Source organism: Alosa alosa, chromosome 20 (genome assembly GCF_017589495.1).
Source record: "Alosa alosa isolate M-15738 ecotype Scorff River chromosome 20, AALO_Geno_1.1, whole genome shotgun sequence".
NCBI classification, from domain to species: Eukaryota; Metazoa; Chordata; class Actinopteri; order Clupeiformes; family Clupeidae; genus Alosa; species Alosa alosa.
In genome coordinates, this window is record NC_063208.1 from 13,676,475 (window position 1) to 13,693,878 (window position 17,404).

Sequence of the window (17,404 nt, forward strand, 5' to 3'; positions counted from 1 at the left end):
TGTGTGTGTGTGTGTGTGTGTGTGTGTGTGTGTGTGTGTGTGTGTGTGTGTATATATATATATATATATATACACATAAAATACACATGAACCCCATGATCTAATCTAACAGAGCTTGATAATATATTTATTCTCAGGACAAAAATGAGAAAATGTGTCTCCTAATGTGTAAATGACACAGCACTCAGAATTGACCTGCAAAATACTGTGACATTTCAACCTTGTGTGTTTTTTTTCACTAATGAAACAGCCCAGGTCAGAGGTTAGACTCTAATCTCTGACCTGGGCTGTTTCATGAGTGAAAAAAACACACAAGGTTGAAATGTCACAGTGTGTGACTGAGGTTACTCACGGGAGTCACTGCTGTTGTGGAGTGTGGCGGCGCTCCGACTGCGGGCCAGGAAGGAGAGGGTTGGCGTCATGAGCCGCTCCACGATGCGGCTCTCCCACGGGCTCAGGCGCAAGCTGCGGGCTGGCAGAGAGGGGAAGGACGGAAAAGTGGACAGTTAGCATCTGTGGCACACTTATCTACCCACAATACAATGGGGCTGTGTGCATTCTGCCTAAAAACAAAACTGATCTGGAGTCAGTTTCAATTAGGCATAGCCCCAGGTAATATCGTTGGCGAAGCTCAGAAAAGCTAAGACATCCTTCCCCAGACAAATAGATAGCAATAGGTGGCAATGAATGCACTACACTTTATCAACTACGTTTGTCACAGACAAATACACTGCACTAAAAACTCAAACCCCTCAAAGATCAAAGAAGACTGCTGCTCTTCATTTTCTACTTTCAAATCTAGACTTTCTTTTTCATGAACATTTGTCTTCTCCCTGAACTGCTTAGTTGGCCTTTTCTCCGCCTCTTCTCCATGTAGACGGGATTGTGAAAGGCAATATCTAAATGCAATCTATTATTACTGTTATTTTACAACACCACCAGGAATCAGATACTACAGATCTAGGCCAAAGCCTGACTAAAAGAAAACACATTTTAATGTTTGGGTAGATAATGAGTGTTATTGTTATACCCAACATGCACAGACAAGCATGCCATTTTGTATCTCAGCAGTACAGTCCAGCATTAGTGGGGTTTGTTTGAGGATCTGCACCGTCAGATTGCAGTCTTGATGTGCAGGAATGCACATTTAGTTCCAATTAATGTTTGCTCCAGAGCAACGCCACATTGAGTTACTGTAACCTAAGGAGCTCCAAGTTACTCAAAGTTTGAAGTGTTTTGAACACAGAGTTCTGTGTTAATTAAGCTGCAAGAACTCAAACAGCCATCTCCCTCACCAAATGCTGCAATCATCATAATCAAATCCAACATCCCACCCCTGTGCTCACCGTTACCTTGATGCCTGAGAATTGTCACAGGAATTGACAGTGATTTCTCCGATTCAGATTCATACTATTCTTCGGTATTTCCTACTATCACTATCAGTGTCACACATTCACACATTTCATGGGTCTAAACATACTAACTACGGCAGAAACATAACACTCAAACCTTTTTGGATCTTTATTCCACTGATCTAGAGATGAGAAACTGAACAACGGAGACAACAGTGTAGAAAATAAGCTGAAGTGAACCTGGTGGTGCAGACAGACCTTAATCTTTTGCTGCATACCTCAGTATCTGATTTGCCATCTCTGAACTGAGCAACAATTTTTCTGGTCAGTTACACAACGACAGTATGGGTACCTAGACAGACATATACATCCTGGGCACAAAAAAAAGATCATGCGCATACACGCACACACACTCACAGATACTTACATGTATATGCAGAATCATACATACAGACACACGCATACACACGCACAAACACACATCAAACACACGCGCAAAATACACATACACACACCCACATTTGCATAAACATATAAAACACACACACACACACACACACACACACACACACACACACACACACACACACACCCACACACACACCCCAAACACACACGAAAAACACACGCACATTTGCATAAACACACACACACACACACACATACACACACACACACCAAACACACAAAAGCAGAAGGATTACACCTCTGCCCACGCTCACCCAAACCAACTGCTGATACACACCTACACACAGAATGTCTGCGAACGATGATAAGCAGTTTGATTTGCACATATATATATACAGCATATGTGTAAAGCACAATGGAGATGGTATTTCAAGCCCACAGGAAAGAAAGCTCAATCCAAACCCATAAGGACCACAAAGCATTGTGGGTGAGTGAAGTACATCCAAGGTCGTAGATCAAGTGAGCACTTCTCTGGCTGGACATTTTTACAACGTGCTGCTGCTCTACCCCCCACCACCACCCATCCCCTCCTTGTTGCTAAGCAACTGCAGGCCCCTTCAATGCGGCAGAATGATCACTGTACTGCTGCGGCCACAGAAGCTTTACTCTTAAGAAACCCAAATACCATCCACACTATACACCTGGATTACATACTCACACCATTCATTCTGACAGTGCCCTTGGTTGGCTATGGTGTCTATATCTTCCCCATAAAAGACAAAAGGACCTGTATACCAAATGACATACTGTATAGTCCATACAGTAAACGGAGTATCAATTTACACACAAACGCTCACTGTAAATGTGTTCATCTGCTTTAGTTATATTCACAAGTTCCCTGTATTAGTATGCTTCCCCCTTATAAGTTGGATTTTTAGCATGGTTTGTTTGTTTGTCTGTCTGTCAACAGGATATCGAAAAACTACTGGGCTGACTTTCATAAGGAGTGTAGCATGGGCCAAGGAAGATAATAATTATAATTTGGAACAAATCCAAATCACAGACTGGATGTTTATTACTAATTATAGGCTCAATTTTTCATTTTTAATTGACATTGTGAGACGGATAGGACATTTTGCCCTTGAGAAGGTCTGCTCTCTTCTAGTTTATTAATCTCTCCCATTTGCCTAGTGTAACCTCATCTGTTTACGGTAGTTCAGACGTCTCAATCATATCTTGATTATCCTTGTGATTATGGTCTATTTAAGACCTAAGGCACAAACAGTAAAATGCTTATTAGCTAGAATTCGTCATGAAAAGAGATACAATCAAAAGAGATACAATCTAAAATAACTTTGGTGTTAGATAACACTTAACTGTTCATTAGAAAGACAACTGGGAAATGTAACCTTGGAAAAGTCATTGTGTCTTATCACATTAAAGATATCTGTCTCCACAAAGTTTCCCAACACTTTCACACACAGCATATCACTGACAGAGAGGATAGGAGGAGTGGACATCCAAATCAACACACGTAGGGAGGAGAGTGTCATAGCAACGTATAACACTGATGTCGCCATGGAGACAAGGAACTATCAACAAGGGCGTGGAGCGATACTGGTGTGAGGATTGGTCAAAATGCACTCTGAGGGGGAATTATGTAAACAAACAAAATCAAAACAACAACACAACAACAACCCCACGATGCACACAAGAACGGGCGTTGGTGAGGAGGAGGAGGAGGAGGAGGAGGAGGAAAAGAGCAGGGATGTGTGAATGACCAACCACCAAGCACAGGCAAGCAGGCAGCACCACCAGAAACCACAATGACACCAAAAACAACCCCCCAACCAACCAAAATCAACTCAAAACCGACCAAAATAAACAAAACAAAACAAAAATCAGATCGGGTGAGGATTTGGAGGACGGTGGGTGGTGGTGGTGGGGGGTTGACAGGTCAGGGGTCACGGGGGACCCCGACACGGCTCGTCCTTACTTCTGTTGGGCGAGTTCCAGAGCGTGGCAGAGGACTTGGACAGCCTGTTGTTAATGACAGGCTCCAGCTGTCGCGGCAGGTTGACCGTGGAGGCCGAGCATCTGCCTGCGACAGAGAGAATGCAACACACAGCACACGTAACACACGCACACACACACACACACTCACTCAGGTCACAGGGAATGCCAGGAAGAGCCACATCAGGCCTCTTTCTCCTGCTCGTGTCGCCATCTTCCAAATAACCAGAACTCTCTGCCCCGAGACCTGGACATTGAAAGAGTTCCAGACATACAGGTTGTGTGTGCTGTAAAATAATGGACTCCTCAGGGGGGGAAATGGAGTCAGAGAAAATTCCAGATGCCACTCTAGAATGTTCTCTGGCTATCACATCAAAGTTTTAGCCAACATGTTCTAAAGTCGATAACTGGTGAAACTCTCCCTCTGATCTGGGCCTTTTAACAACTTATAACCTGATAAAAAGTTATCTAGAAAAAAATTAAAAGAAAGGCATTCAGACAGACAGACAGATATCTTAACACGGTCACAGATAGATACAGACATGTTAATGTAACAGTTATGGACAGACAACAAGACAAACTGAATGGAAAAGAGGTGAATAGACAAGAAAGTAAAATAACCACAAATCAATAAATCAACATTAAAAAATCAACTATCTAATCCCCATAGAACGCTACTGTAACTTCAACAAGAAACATTCCATTTTATGGTCCTGAAAACGATGGACCACTCATCCCGATTCACCTGTATGTGACTACAACCAGTCCACATACAAAGGGGAAAAAACGCATTAATAAATGAGAGGTTCTCGTAACCTGGGTGTGAGAGCAGAGTTCACGGCCTTCTCAGCCCTCACAACACTGTGGGTTTCACAAGTGACCCCTTAAAGAGCTAGGCTCTCACAGTCCACTGTTACAGTAGCATTTCTAAGCCTCACACTGCCTGTCTAATGAGATAGGTCCTCTCCTCCACTGCCTGAAGGAAAGAAAGGATCAACAACAACAAAAAAACAACATGATGAAAACAACTGACATATAAACAACCATGACGACAAAGGTTGACACTCTGTGCTGGTGCAAAGTCACACGGTCATAGGGATGAAACATGAATCGAAAAACAAATACAAATCGAAATGAAATCAAATGTGACATAAAATAAACAAAAATGAAAACAAAATTGGTCAGTACAGATCACAGCAGTAGCTTACTGTAGAAATGACAGCATGGCAGCTCAAACTGGGGACTTAACCACGTTAGAGCAAATACCGCAAAGCAGAAACAATGACAACTTACAGGAAGTTGCTGTTGACTGAAACGTATAATCCATTCCTCAGAGTATCCATTCATTAGTGGATATGCTGATCATATATCTCATCAGACTCAGAGACACCATGAGTTCTGAAAATGTTTTGTTGTACTGTGTGATGTGGTGCTTCGCTGTGTGAAGTTGTGTAGAGTTCTGCAGAGTGTCTGTGTTTTGTGTCATATTGGGTGTTTTTCCCGTACATGGATTAAGTGAAGTAAGTCTTAGACTAAATCCTTTTTTTCACAAAGGAGATCTCCACTGAAGTCCTACTAGACAAGGCTTAATCCACCTTAATTTCCAGCTTAATTTCCAACAGGAAACCGGCCAATAGTTTATTATGGCCAATAGTTTACTATGCTGTGTTGTGCTGTGCTGTGCTGTGCTGTGTTGAGCTGTTTGGTGTACTGTTCTGTCAGGGTCACTCACTTTCTCTGCGGGACGTCTGGTTGAGGCCGCCGGCCCAGGACCATCGCTGCTGTCGGATCTCGGCCCATGTCTTTTTGGTTGACCTCTTGATGGCAGCCTCATACCTCTCCTGAAGTCACAGCAGAAGGACCCACGTTGACGTTAATGTTTCTGAGTACATTAGTGTGGTCCTTAGTGAACACGACACATCACCATGTGTAGCATCAGTACAATTCTTAATCAGTACAAGAACACTATGTCCAGCTCGTTAAGAGGGGTGTCTAAAAACAAGAAAGAGAAATACTGTCCTAATATCTGACTCTGGCTCTGGTCAACACTTTCGTCTTTTTGTACAGTTATTGCATTGTCACTGGCCATCGTCACTGCTGCTTTTATATTAACACTGTGATTACTGCTGGTCCTAATCTTTTCTCTCTGCAGACTGGGGGGGGGGGGTGGTTAGGTTCTAGGCTCTATGAAGTAATCTGAGACGACTTCAAATGTTTTGCCGTTATATCAATACAACTGAATTGAATGACTGCTTGTCCTCCTCTTGCTCCTCTGCTGCGTATACATTTTTAGGAACATGGCCACATATTTTCTCCAGTTAGACCATGACCGCCCGCCTGCTTGCTCTTTACCTTACCTTGTTCCTCTCGAGCTTCTCCTTCTGTCGCTCCTCCAGGAGGGCGCGTCTCTTCTCGGCCTTCAGCCGCTGCTCCTCCAGCCTCCTGCGCCGGTCCTCCAGCTGGCTCTCACGCAGCCGTCGCGCCTTCTCCTCCTTCTCCAGCCACTGGGCCTTCTTCGCAGCTGCAGAGGAGGACAGAGGTCAAAGGTCAAACTAAGGTAAGGGTCAGGTGGGTGGGGTGGGTGGCGGGGGATGAATCTAAGTTGCATTTCACTTTCATCCCTCACTCACGTGATGCACACTATACAGAACTGCTCGCTTGAGCAAAAAAAATGCATGTTGTATTTCAGTCTAGAGTTCACTGAAGTTGACTAACATTATCTTTGTACACATTGGGCCGTGTCCTGGGTTGTATTCCAATTCCTGGGGCCTCATTACAGAAAAATATCCTAACTGTGCCATCCTAACTTAGGATTCCTAAATTAGGACATTTCTAAGTCAGGATGGTTCTGTAATGGCCAAATTCCTATCTTAAGTTAAGATAGAATTTTTTCCTAAATGCAGTTAGGAAACATGCTTCTGTTATACCAAAAATCCTAAATGCCATCCTAAACTGAGATAAGACAGGATTTCAGAGTTAAGATGTTTCTGTAACAAGGCCCCTGATCCCTATTCTCACATTACATACAGTATATGCAACTCAACTCATCTCACACAAGGGCAACATTGTGCCCAGGGGTACTGGGTTTATTGAAGGTAAGTGACTTATGGAGTTGGTCTAGAGAGAATTCAAGAGATTTTTTTTACTGTACTTACTGTTGTCAGTAGGCTACTACTCCCTTCTACAAAATGGAGGCCGGTGTTCTCCTGCTAACTGGAGTGAAAGTCAGGGAGTGTGTGCCTTGGTTTTTCACTGTGGGAGGGAGACGCAATGGTGACTCATCTCTTTTGACTTTGTTGTGGATGTTCTCTTGATTCTTCCCCTGGGTTTGACAATGACATGAGCACAGCTAGTGGTCTGCTCTGCATACTCCTCCATTCCTCCAGTGGGTAACAGGGAGTAGAATCAGGGAGGAGGTGGAAAATACGGGACATGAGATTGATGACTTTTACACTCCCGCTCAGAGAGGGCCACTGTGTGTGTGTGTGTGTGTGTGTGTGTGTGTGTGTGTGTGTGTGTGTGTGTGTGTGTGTGTGTGTGTGTGTGTGTGTGTGTGTGTGTGTGTGTGTGTGTGTGTGCGCGCGCGCCTCTACGTGTCTTTGGGGGGAACCTAACGACTTTTGAGTCATTTAGTTACTTTAACATGCTTCCTGTCTGTCTATTCTGTGATTGTATCACATCAATCACAGGATTTCTTTTCCCACAAAGCTTAAAGTGCTGGTACTTTTCCCCCACATACTGCTCTTTTGCACGTAAAAACTATTCCTTTACTTGCAGCTTGAGTGCAATATGAAATACTCTGATTACAGACCCAGGCCAACATAATAATAACATGATTTAGATAAGGCGATGGGCTAAAAACAAACAAACAAACAAACACATTAACATGGCTGGATGGCAGTGCTAGTGCTGGGAAGTGTTGCCCACAGCAGCATGTAATTAAGTTCCCGTGGAGTACTACAAGTGGTTCCATCTTCACGTTGGCGGTTTTAATAACCAATAAAATGGCAGTCTGGGTTCCTTATTTAAGAGCCGCTGCATGTGGCATGCCGGCTGTGTGCTGATCCCGGCACAGCAGGCCTCCCTTAAGGCTGCCACGGCACATACACACACACACACACACACACACTGGAATTTCCTGTTTTCCACACACACACAGACACACACAGACAAACACACACACACACACACACACACACACACACACACACACACACACACACATTCACACACCAGCCCTCTATCTACAATACACTTGAGTACAGCACAAGATATGAGATGTAAGTGGAGCTAAACATGGTGAGGGTGGAGGGGGTTGGGGGTGGGTGGGGGTGTGGTATCGGAAATGGTTCTGGCAACTCACAGATGTGTAAGAGGGCTATGGATCGTCTCAGAATGAATGAACGAATGAATGAATGAATGAATGCCTCATGCATGAATGAATGACAGGACTGATAAGAATACACCCTTTTTCATGACTAATGTATTCATCCCCCTGTCTGTTACTAGCTTATTCAATACAGTGAATTTAATTAATGCATTAATGTTCAGGCCACCCATTTGTAGAGGTTACCAGGCAGTCAAATTCTGACGCACTTAACCCAATATTTTAGCCGCTTTTCTCCTTCACAGATTCCTCACAATTCTCATGAAGGATTTGGATTTGCCAGGACACATAAATTCCCCCCTTTTTATAGTAAGAATAAATGGAATTAGCCTACTTTATTTCCCCTCTCACATCTCTCTCCCACTCCAACATTAGCTTACAGTAATATGGGCAACACTAGTGCTTAACACTGTGATCGCATTAGGGCGGCTTCGCACAGTGACACTAATGCAATAGAGAAATAGGGCCGTGGTGGCTTTGGGCTTCAAAGGTTTAACACACAGGCATTACAAACATCCCCTTCACTCTGTCAATGGAGGCTTGGATTTCTTTTCTTTGTGAGCTCTGAATTTTTCACACACAGATTTTCCCGCATTGCACAGACACAACATAGGCTCTGGAGGGGTGTATTGTTAAAGTCTGTGTGTGGAGTTGAGGCCTCATTTCTCTCTCTCTCTCTTTCTCTCTCTCTCTCACACACACACACACACACACACACACAGACTCATACTCCCACCCACACACGCACACCCTGCATATATATCTATACAGACATGTATATGTTATACTGTATGCTCTCTCTCTTCTCTCTCTCTCTCACACACACACACACACATCTTGACAATGACAATGAGCTGACAATGAGCTGACTCTGCATCAAACAGGACAGAAGTCTCTGCTCTCTACCCTACTCCTGCTCCTCTGAGGTCTGCTCTCGTCAGCTGAAACCTCCCTACGACTGCCGATTGGGATTCACAGTGGAATATTCCGGCAGGCATGCAGGGTAATAGCTGTGACTGGGAGGAAAATAATTACAGCCGTCTCTGCGAGAGGCCACGTCTGACTGCCGTTTAATGGCTTCATCTTTTTAGTGTAACTGCACACAGCACACTGCAGGAGATGAGATAATGAAGGAGGCAGACATTTTACACATGTTACATGTTACATGTTAAAGCCATGTCCGAGATGTGAGAGAGAAAGACTGAATTCTTTACAGCAATAATTCAGAATCATGCTATTTTCCATAAATTACAATGGATGTTACAAAACAGCTCTAATTTGAACTTTCACAGTAATTTGTTTAAAGACTTGGTTTGACACACAAGGCAAGAGTTAATGAGCTGTGAAAGAGAAACAGAAAACACTACAATATCGGACAAATGGAGCTCTATAGTCGACTGAATACTCAATCAGTGATGCTAGAAACATAATTGTGTCAGAAGCACGGAGAAATAGAGGCACCGAATAATCACCAGACTACCAGACTTCAAAAAACATCTGCCCACAGAGAGGCCCATTATCCTCTACTACGAACACACAGGCACCTCTCCACGTTTGATGGACCACTTACTTACTTACTTAGCCTGTTACAGCTAGCCATATCATCAACCCAGTGAGGAGATAAGGGGGGAAGTGATCCCATGAATAAAAAGTATTTTCTGAGAGTGAAACAAAGTGAGAGTGGCAGTTTGGTTGTATTAGGTTATGGATCCCTTTGGAGTCAAGATTCATTACCTACATGACAGCTGACAGTTACTGTATCTGTTAACTGTTATAGAATATATGCCGTCTAAAGGATATGGATTATAGTTAATGCTGGAAGATTAACTCATCTTTTAATATACAGAACTACCGGTAGATTAAATGTGGTGCTTTGGTTTGCAATATGAGTCTCATATTTCTGTTATCTGAGCTGATCTACCATGCACTGTTACGCGTTCAGCTCAGTTGCCATGGGAACCAGTGTTCCAAACAGACATGGGTGGGATCAATTGGGCCGAGATGAGCTGTGTGATGATGCAGCGACTGGTATGGGGGGGATTATCATTACGACGAGTCACAGGGACTTACCTTGCTCCAGCGTACGCTCTTCTGCAGCGTTAAGAAGAAGGCACACAAGGCACACAAACGTCAGTCATCCCAGAAAGGACAACACACCCTCAGACATGTCAGTGTCATAAACAATACATCGGTCAGGCTGCCAGGCATGCAGGAGTAGTGAGAGATTTGGGTTGGTGGTGAATATCGAAACAGCATGAGGGGATATCAGTAGAATCAGCAGACTGCTAGATTACCGGTATGTTTATTTTGGTTACTCTGGTCAAAACAATCTATGTTTGTCCCAGATGTGAGGGGCTGAAATATCACCGCAACAGAGTTGCTTCAGCTAAGTGATCCTTCGGGAATTAAGGAATTTCCTCCGTCCATGGTGGTATGTGTCTCACAGAAGTAGGATACAATTTAGATCTCAGTCTAAGTAGAAATATATTCTACCCTTATGAGCCATAAATATATTGACTTTTAGTACTCTAGTAGTTCATCTCTGGACGTGTTCATGTGTGTTTTGTTTCTTACCAATGTACTTTGCTCTTTCTTCTCTCCGCTGCTTTGCCTGTTTCTGTTTCTGCTCTGAGTTCATCCCATCTGAAAGACACAAACACAGGAGAGGATTTCTGTTTATTTTCACATTTACAATTATTTATTTAGCAGACACTTCTGTACAAAGCCACATAGACATAATACATGTACCGGTAATATCAATACACAAAACAGGTAACTTAACAAACAGTAAGAACAACAATATGAATGCTTATTTCTAATGTAAAGAATATGCTGGTTGAAAAAAGTGAAGATGATTCTTCAGCTGAAATTTCAAGACAGAAATGTGTTGTGTCCCATAGAAGCCCTTTAAGGGTGACTTTTTTTTTTCTTTCTACTTTTGCCTTTGTTTTTGCTAACTAATTATTCTTTATTTTTAAATGATTTTACCTTGTGTTTTATGTTTTCTTTTTATTATGATCTTTACCTTTTAACTATTCTTTAACTATTTTGCCCTTCTATGCTTTTATTTATTATTGTTTGGTTTTGTTTATGTAAAGCACATTGAATGACCTCTGTGTATGAAATGCGCTATATAAATAAACTTGACTTGACTTGACTTGACTTCACTGCCAAACAGGGGTGTCCCAGGTTATGACACTCTGCTGAGTACTCTGGGGCTAATCGAATCCTTCCCAACGAAACACTCCATCTCGTGCGTTTCAGAAGGAAGAGCCTATTGATTCAATTCAAATCAATGTCAGGACACTGCACATCTCTCTCGTGCACTCTGAAACTGCTTTGTAATGAAAAGATTTTTTTCTCCCCTCTCTTTAAATTCAAGGACGGGCTTTCACCCTTTGCATGGTTAAGTAGTTGATTATCACCGTTGTCAGCGGTGATAAAAGCGAATCATTTCTGTCAGTCTTCTCTCTTCGGCCCTGAAGACTCGGCGGTCCCACCTTGTCACCCTCTCGGGCGTGCGAGGAGACGCAGTGCTGTGGTGGCCTTGTCTGTGGAGGAGGCGGCGAGGGCCCCGTGGAGCACGGCTCCATTATGAATGTGTCTTCGTCATGCAATATGCATGCAATGCTCTTTCTCTCTCTCCCCCGAGAAGAACGCTGGTGCAGCCTCACTGCGACGACGGAGCCGTCTCCATGGTAACGGGTCTCTCACTCCACCCCCTCTCTCGCTTCCTCCCTCTCTACTAGCATCACTGAACTCATAAGGCCTCAAGATGGCCCAACTGGTGAAGCATACCGCCCCCCCCACACACACACACATACACACACACACACACACACACACACACGCACACACACACACGCACACACACACACACACACACACACACACACACACACACACACACACGCACACACACACACACACACACACACACACACACACAAACCACATTCACGCAAACACATGCACACAACACACATACCTATACACATATAGACAGTCACACATGCACATACAGACATATGCACACACAAAGACACACACACTCACACACACAGACATACGCACATACAGACACATACACGCACACAGACTTTTCCACACACATACAGACACACACACACACAGACATACACACATAAACACACATATGCACACCCCATTCCTTCAGTCTATCTGTAGTTCCAGTCCTTAAATCAAGACTGAACTAGCTGAATGTCCCCCCTCTCCTACATCCCGCAACCCAAACCCATCCCAGCAAATGACGGCTTGGCTCTGTGCCAATGCCATCTGCCTGGGAAGGGGGAGGTGAGTTGGGGGGCGGGGGAGTGGTGGAGGGTATATTTCACTGACTGGGCTTTCTGTGGACGTCCACATGTTCTTTTCGCATGTGACAAGTGTGGGAAAGTAAACTAAACCAGTACCAGTTTATACTGAACTAGTACCAGTTTATACTAAACCAGTACCTGTGTATAGCTTCTCTCAATTAACAGCATTTGCATTTTTTGGGCATTAGGGTAAAATCTTTATTTTGACTCAAGATAAATGTCGATGAGGATATTTATACCTCATGTCAGTCCTTTCTAATAGCCTGATAGTGTCTGATTCAGTATGGTCTGATCTCTTAATTTCATATAATCTGGGGATTTTCTGCCCCAGTAGACTAGCTGCAATCTCACAGGTGTACTGCGTGGACAGACGCAGTACGCTGCCCAAATGCCTGACCCAATTTCCAGCCGTTTAGTCTGTGCAGGCTTTTCAGAGCTCATAAATGCACAATCCGTGAATAAAGATGTGCAGAGAAAAGACAAAGTCAAAATAAGGACTATAATAGCCTGCTATCATAATCTATCACAGATGGATTATTAAATAGGGGTTGGTTATGAAAAATAGACTAATGCTGTAATTCAACTGTAATAAGGGAAAACTTGTTATTGTCATATAACTTATACATACCCATAACTAACAGTCTTGTTACTTAATAACCAACTCCTACACAGCTTATTTGGGAGTCCAACATTGGATATGCCTTTCAGTGAAACCATAGTAACCATAGCATTATATGAGCACTGCTGACTTGATTCTCTGTACACTCTTTTTGTACAATAGAATGTTTTTGTACTTCCCCTTTTACTGCACCAAGACTCCTCAAGGTCACAGCATTTACCCACAGAGTCAAAATCCTTTATTAATGTCATCCTGTCCAGAGGATATTCACAGAAAGTTCCCCTGGGTGTTCCATTGGGCAGTTACACAAGACATTCACAGTATGTTCCACAGGACATTGACGGAATATTCCATAGGACTGTTCTACGGGACAGTTCCAGGAGACATTCGTACCTTTCTTGGGCTGGGGGCTGCTGCTGTTGCCTGGTGTGGAGGGCCGCCCGTCTGATTTGCTGGTGGGGACTGTTTTTGAGGGGGGGTCCGTCACCAGGGACGAGTCTGTGATGGTGGTGTCATCTGCTTTGAGCGGGCTGCTTGCGTCCAAGCCATTAGCGCTGCTGTCGGGGGTGGGGGGCAGACCTGAAAGGACAGAGGACATTTTAGCATTTTAGTTATTTAATTTCCTTTTTTTCAGTATAAAATTCTTCTCTTTAAGCGGGAGTTTGTATGTCAATGTCAAACTGTGGAGGCTGTGGAGGCTGAGGAGTCTGAGGAGACTCATTACTGCTGCAGAAATTCTTCTCTTTAAGCGGGAGTTTGTATGTCAATGTCACAGGACTTCACAGGACAATGTATCACGACAACCAGCATCCGCCCATCTACCTCTACTTCTGTCCGATTCAGGCATTTGGGAACCCTTAGCTACTTCTTAATCTTAATCTCTTGACTACTGCAGGTTGAGGTACAATGTGCTATCCACCTCTACCTCTATCTATCTATACACAGCGACAGTGACTCTGCTGACAAAAGTGTTTCTGTTATTGTAAATCATGTAGTACCCTCTATTTCCCCACCATCACCATCAGTGGAATTCTTTATTGATTTGAATTCAACTTTTACAGTGCCAGTTAGTGGCATACAGGAGGTCTCCTTATTTACTACAGCTGGAGCCTGGAGGCTGTGGAGGCTGTGGAGGCTGAGGAGTCTGAGGAGACTCATTACTGCTGCAGTCCTCAGGCTCCATTAGAGGCCCATTAACATCTCATTCACACCCAAGCCTCATCCATCACATCGGCCATCAGTCAGCAGAACACATCAAAGCAAATATACGCCAAAGGATATATACGCCATCTCTCTCTGGAGTCTGGAATCACCCATCTTTCTCTCTCTCTCTCTCTCTCTCTCTCTCTCTCTCTCTCTCTCTCTCTCTCTCTCTCTCTCTCTGTCTACAAACATACATTATATTTCTCTCACACACACACACACACACACACACACACACACACACACACACACACACATACACACACTCATTCACCCTCAAGTTAACTCATTCACACGCACTTATGACACAAACAACTGCACGCACATACACACACACTTCACACGCAAGTGTGAGGGAAATGTGATCGGTACAGCACAAACGCAAACACACACAGCAGCTTTTCTAAATTAATCCCAAGAGATGACCTCAGCTCCTCCATGTCCAGCCCTGAGGTGTACTAAACTTCTACCGTCAAATAGACCAGTATTCCGCATGGGAACAGAGACGTGAACAGCACTAAGAGCTAAGAGCGAGCTAGAGCAGCATTTTAGGTCAGTCTTTCAGGTCAGACTGCAGATATTACAGGGCAGGTTATGTGGTCCTCATAATAACAATTCCTCTAATCCCATCAACAAACCATGAATGCTGAAACATCATGATGAAGTACAGTTTACTTATAAACGATGGGTACATTTCTGCTTACTGTGACAGCACATTTTCCTCCATCAAAACAACCAACCAAAGTCAGCTGCCTATTACAGCAAATACATTTGAGGTTAAAAAATGTTTTATCCACTTGAGAAAGTGATATGCCAAACCACAACACCCTACAACCTCTATAGTGCTAAAAAATCGGGTAGTCATCCATACATGTCAAATACAGTAGGCATCTTTAGTGTCCTGAATTACACATTATATTATATATTATTATATTGCATGTTATATTATATTATATTATATTATATTATATTATATTGTATTATATTATATTGAAGGATAGTTTATGATAGGACAGGACAATGTGATATAATACCATATTATATCCCATAAACGATGGGTACATTTCTGCTTACTGTGACAGCACATTTTCCTCCATCAAAACAACCAACCAAAGTCAGCTGCCTATTACAGCAAATACATTTGAGGTTAAAAAATGTTTTATCCACTTGAGAAAGTGATATGCCAAACCACAACACCCTACAACCTATATAGTGCTAAAAAATCGGGTAGTCATCCATACATGTCAAATACAGTAGGCATCTTTAGTGTCCTGAATTACACATTATATTATATATTATTATATTGCATGTTATATTATATTATATTATATTATATTATATTATATTATATTATATTGAAGGATAGTTTATGATAGGACAGGACAATGTGATATAATACCATATGTTACAACAGCAATGGAGAGGATAAGATAGGACAGGACTTTTTAGGATGAGATATGGTGGTGTGATATCATACAATATGATGAAACCAATGCAGCAGGGTGCATTAATAGTTCAGGGCAGAGTCTGTCAGCTAGTAGCATTTCAAGCATGTGTCCTGTCTACAGACAAGGTTTTTAACCTTTGACCTCAGAGGGGTAAATGGGAGATGAGCTCAGACACCCATCAAACACACACTCATAAAAACATACACAAACAGGGGATTCATGCAGGGGACAGGACACACACACACACACACACACACATTTTGTTTAGTTAACAAAAATATTTAAGGAAATCTAGCAAACTGTCTGCATTTGTAAATATGTGAATGGTTTAAAAATTCTATGAATGTAAATACGTTGGGAGGAAATGATCACCATGCCATATGGGCGAGAGACAATGTTAGTGGGCTGGAACTGTCCCTGCTGATGTGTTTGTTGTGCAAGTGATTTAAACCCACAAATAATTGCCTTTCTCTGTGTTTCATTCAGAGTTATTTCAGCACATATTTTTTCCTCAGGACGTGGGTAGCATATATTATGCCATGCTTACTGAAACACAATTATTGTTTCATAAGGTCTTGACTGCGGTTGCTCTTTCTAATAACGACACAAACATTTATCAATCTGAATAATATGATCACGTAATCCAGAACACTGGGGCTTTTGTCTGCCCTGCCCGGCTGTAACGTCGGCTAGCTGAGGAGCAGTGAGGGATTGTGGGAAGGCAGCAGATTACTGTGGCGCTGTCTTCTGGCGCTGGGCTGGGCCCTGGGTATGGGAACCACAGCTCACAAAGCCGCAGGGCCCCGAGCGGAGTGGAGTGGAGTGGAGGACGGGACATGATAGACCAGGCGCTATGACGACCGGTCTGCATGGCAACAGGAACGGCGCCAAACTCAGACTAGGCCTGTGGAAGCATGTTTCTGTGTGTGTGTGTGTGTGTGTGTGTGTGTGTGTGTGTGTGTGTGTGTGTGTGTGTGTGTGTGTGTGTGTGTGTGTGCGCGCGCTACAGGAAAGCGTGTCTGTGTATATTTGCCTGACCATGTGCTAAGTTCAGGATGTTTTGAAGATAGACAAAAACATTGCAGAGAAAGCTGCATCAAAGAACACACACGGACACGGTCACACACACACACACACACACACACACACACACACACACACACACACACACACACACAGAAACATGCTTCCACAGGCCTAGTCTGAGCCAACAGACACCATTGCATTAGTGAAAACACTGCAACACTGATCATTATAGCAATGAATGGTCTTTCAGTAAGTCATAGCAATTATATGCTTTACTAAGGAGTACTTATGACTGGCCAGAGTCTCTGCTATCCTATAATACTATCCTACTGCGCCTATAGGTTGGGTTTGCACCAATCTGAAGCAGTCTACACCAGGCCAAGCAATCCACCCAATAGCCAGCCCAGAAGTGCAACAAGGTCAACTCAGGCACAATAGACTGCCAAGTCTTTCCTCCTGTAATTTAGTTATAAAGCCTGGACTGACCTGGACTGTACTTGTTAAATATCAATCAAGTCATGAATATTTTTCACACATACACTCAGCTCGCTGTAACTCGATGGTGAGGCACATCAAAGATTCAGCTGAATCTATTTTAGCTAGTTAAACACAAA

At 43.2% G+C, this 17,404-nt stretch overlaps 1 protein-coding gene across 5 annotated transcripts in view; it reads right to left on the minus strand.

The window, feature by feature from the left end:
* LOC125285712 (MAP7 domain-containing protein 1-like) overlaps positions 1–17,404 on the minus strand; it is a 46,765-nt gene that overhangs the window by 11,587 nt on the left and 17,774 nt on the right. Inside the window, exons 2-8 of one of the 5 annotated variants that reach the window (XM_048230272.1) lie at positions 13,507–13,692; positions 10,735–10,803; positions 10,231–10,251; positions 6,131–6,294; positions 5,506–5,614; positions 3,757–3,861; positions 353–472 (exon numbers count right to left, since the gene is read on the minus strand). In XM_048230272.1, the coding sequence (XP_048086229.1) occupies positions 353–472; positions 3,757–3,861; positions 5,506–5,614; positions 6,131–6,294; positions 10,231–10,251; positions 10,735–10,803; positions 13,507–13,692 (774 nt within the window). Of the gene's footprint in view, positions 1–352; positions 473–3,756; positions 3,862–3,924; positions 4,021–5,505; positions 5,615–6,130; positions 6,295–10,230; positions 10,252–10,734; positions 10,804–13,506; positions 13,693–17,404 lie in introns of all 5 variants that reach the window. The other 4 variants (XM_048230273.1, XM_048230274.1, XM_048230275.1 and 1 more) reach the window with 4 other exon arrangements.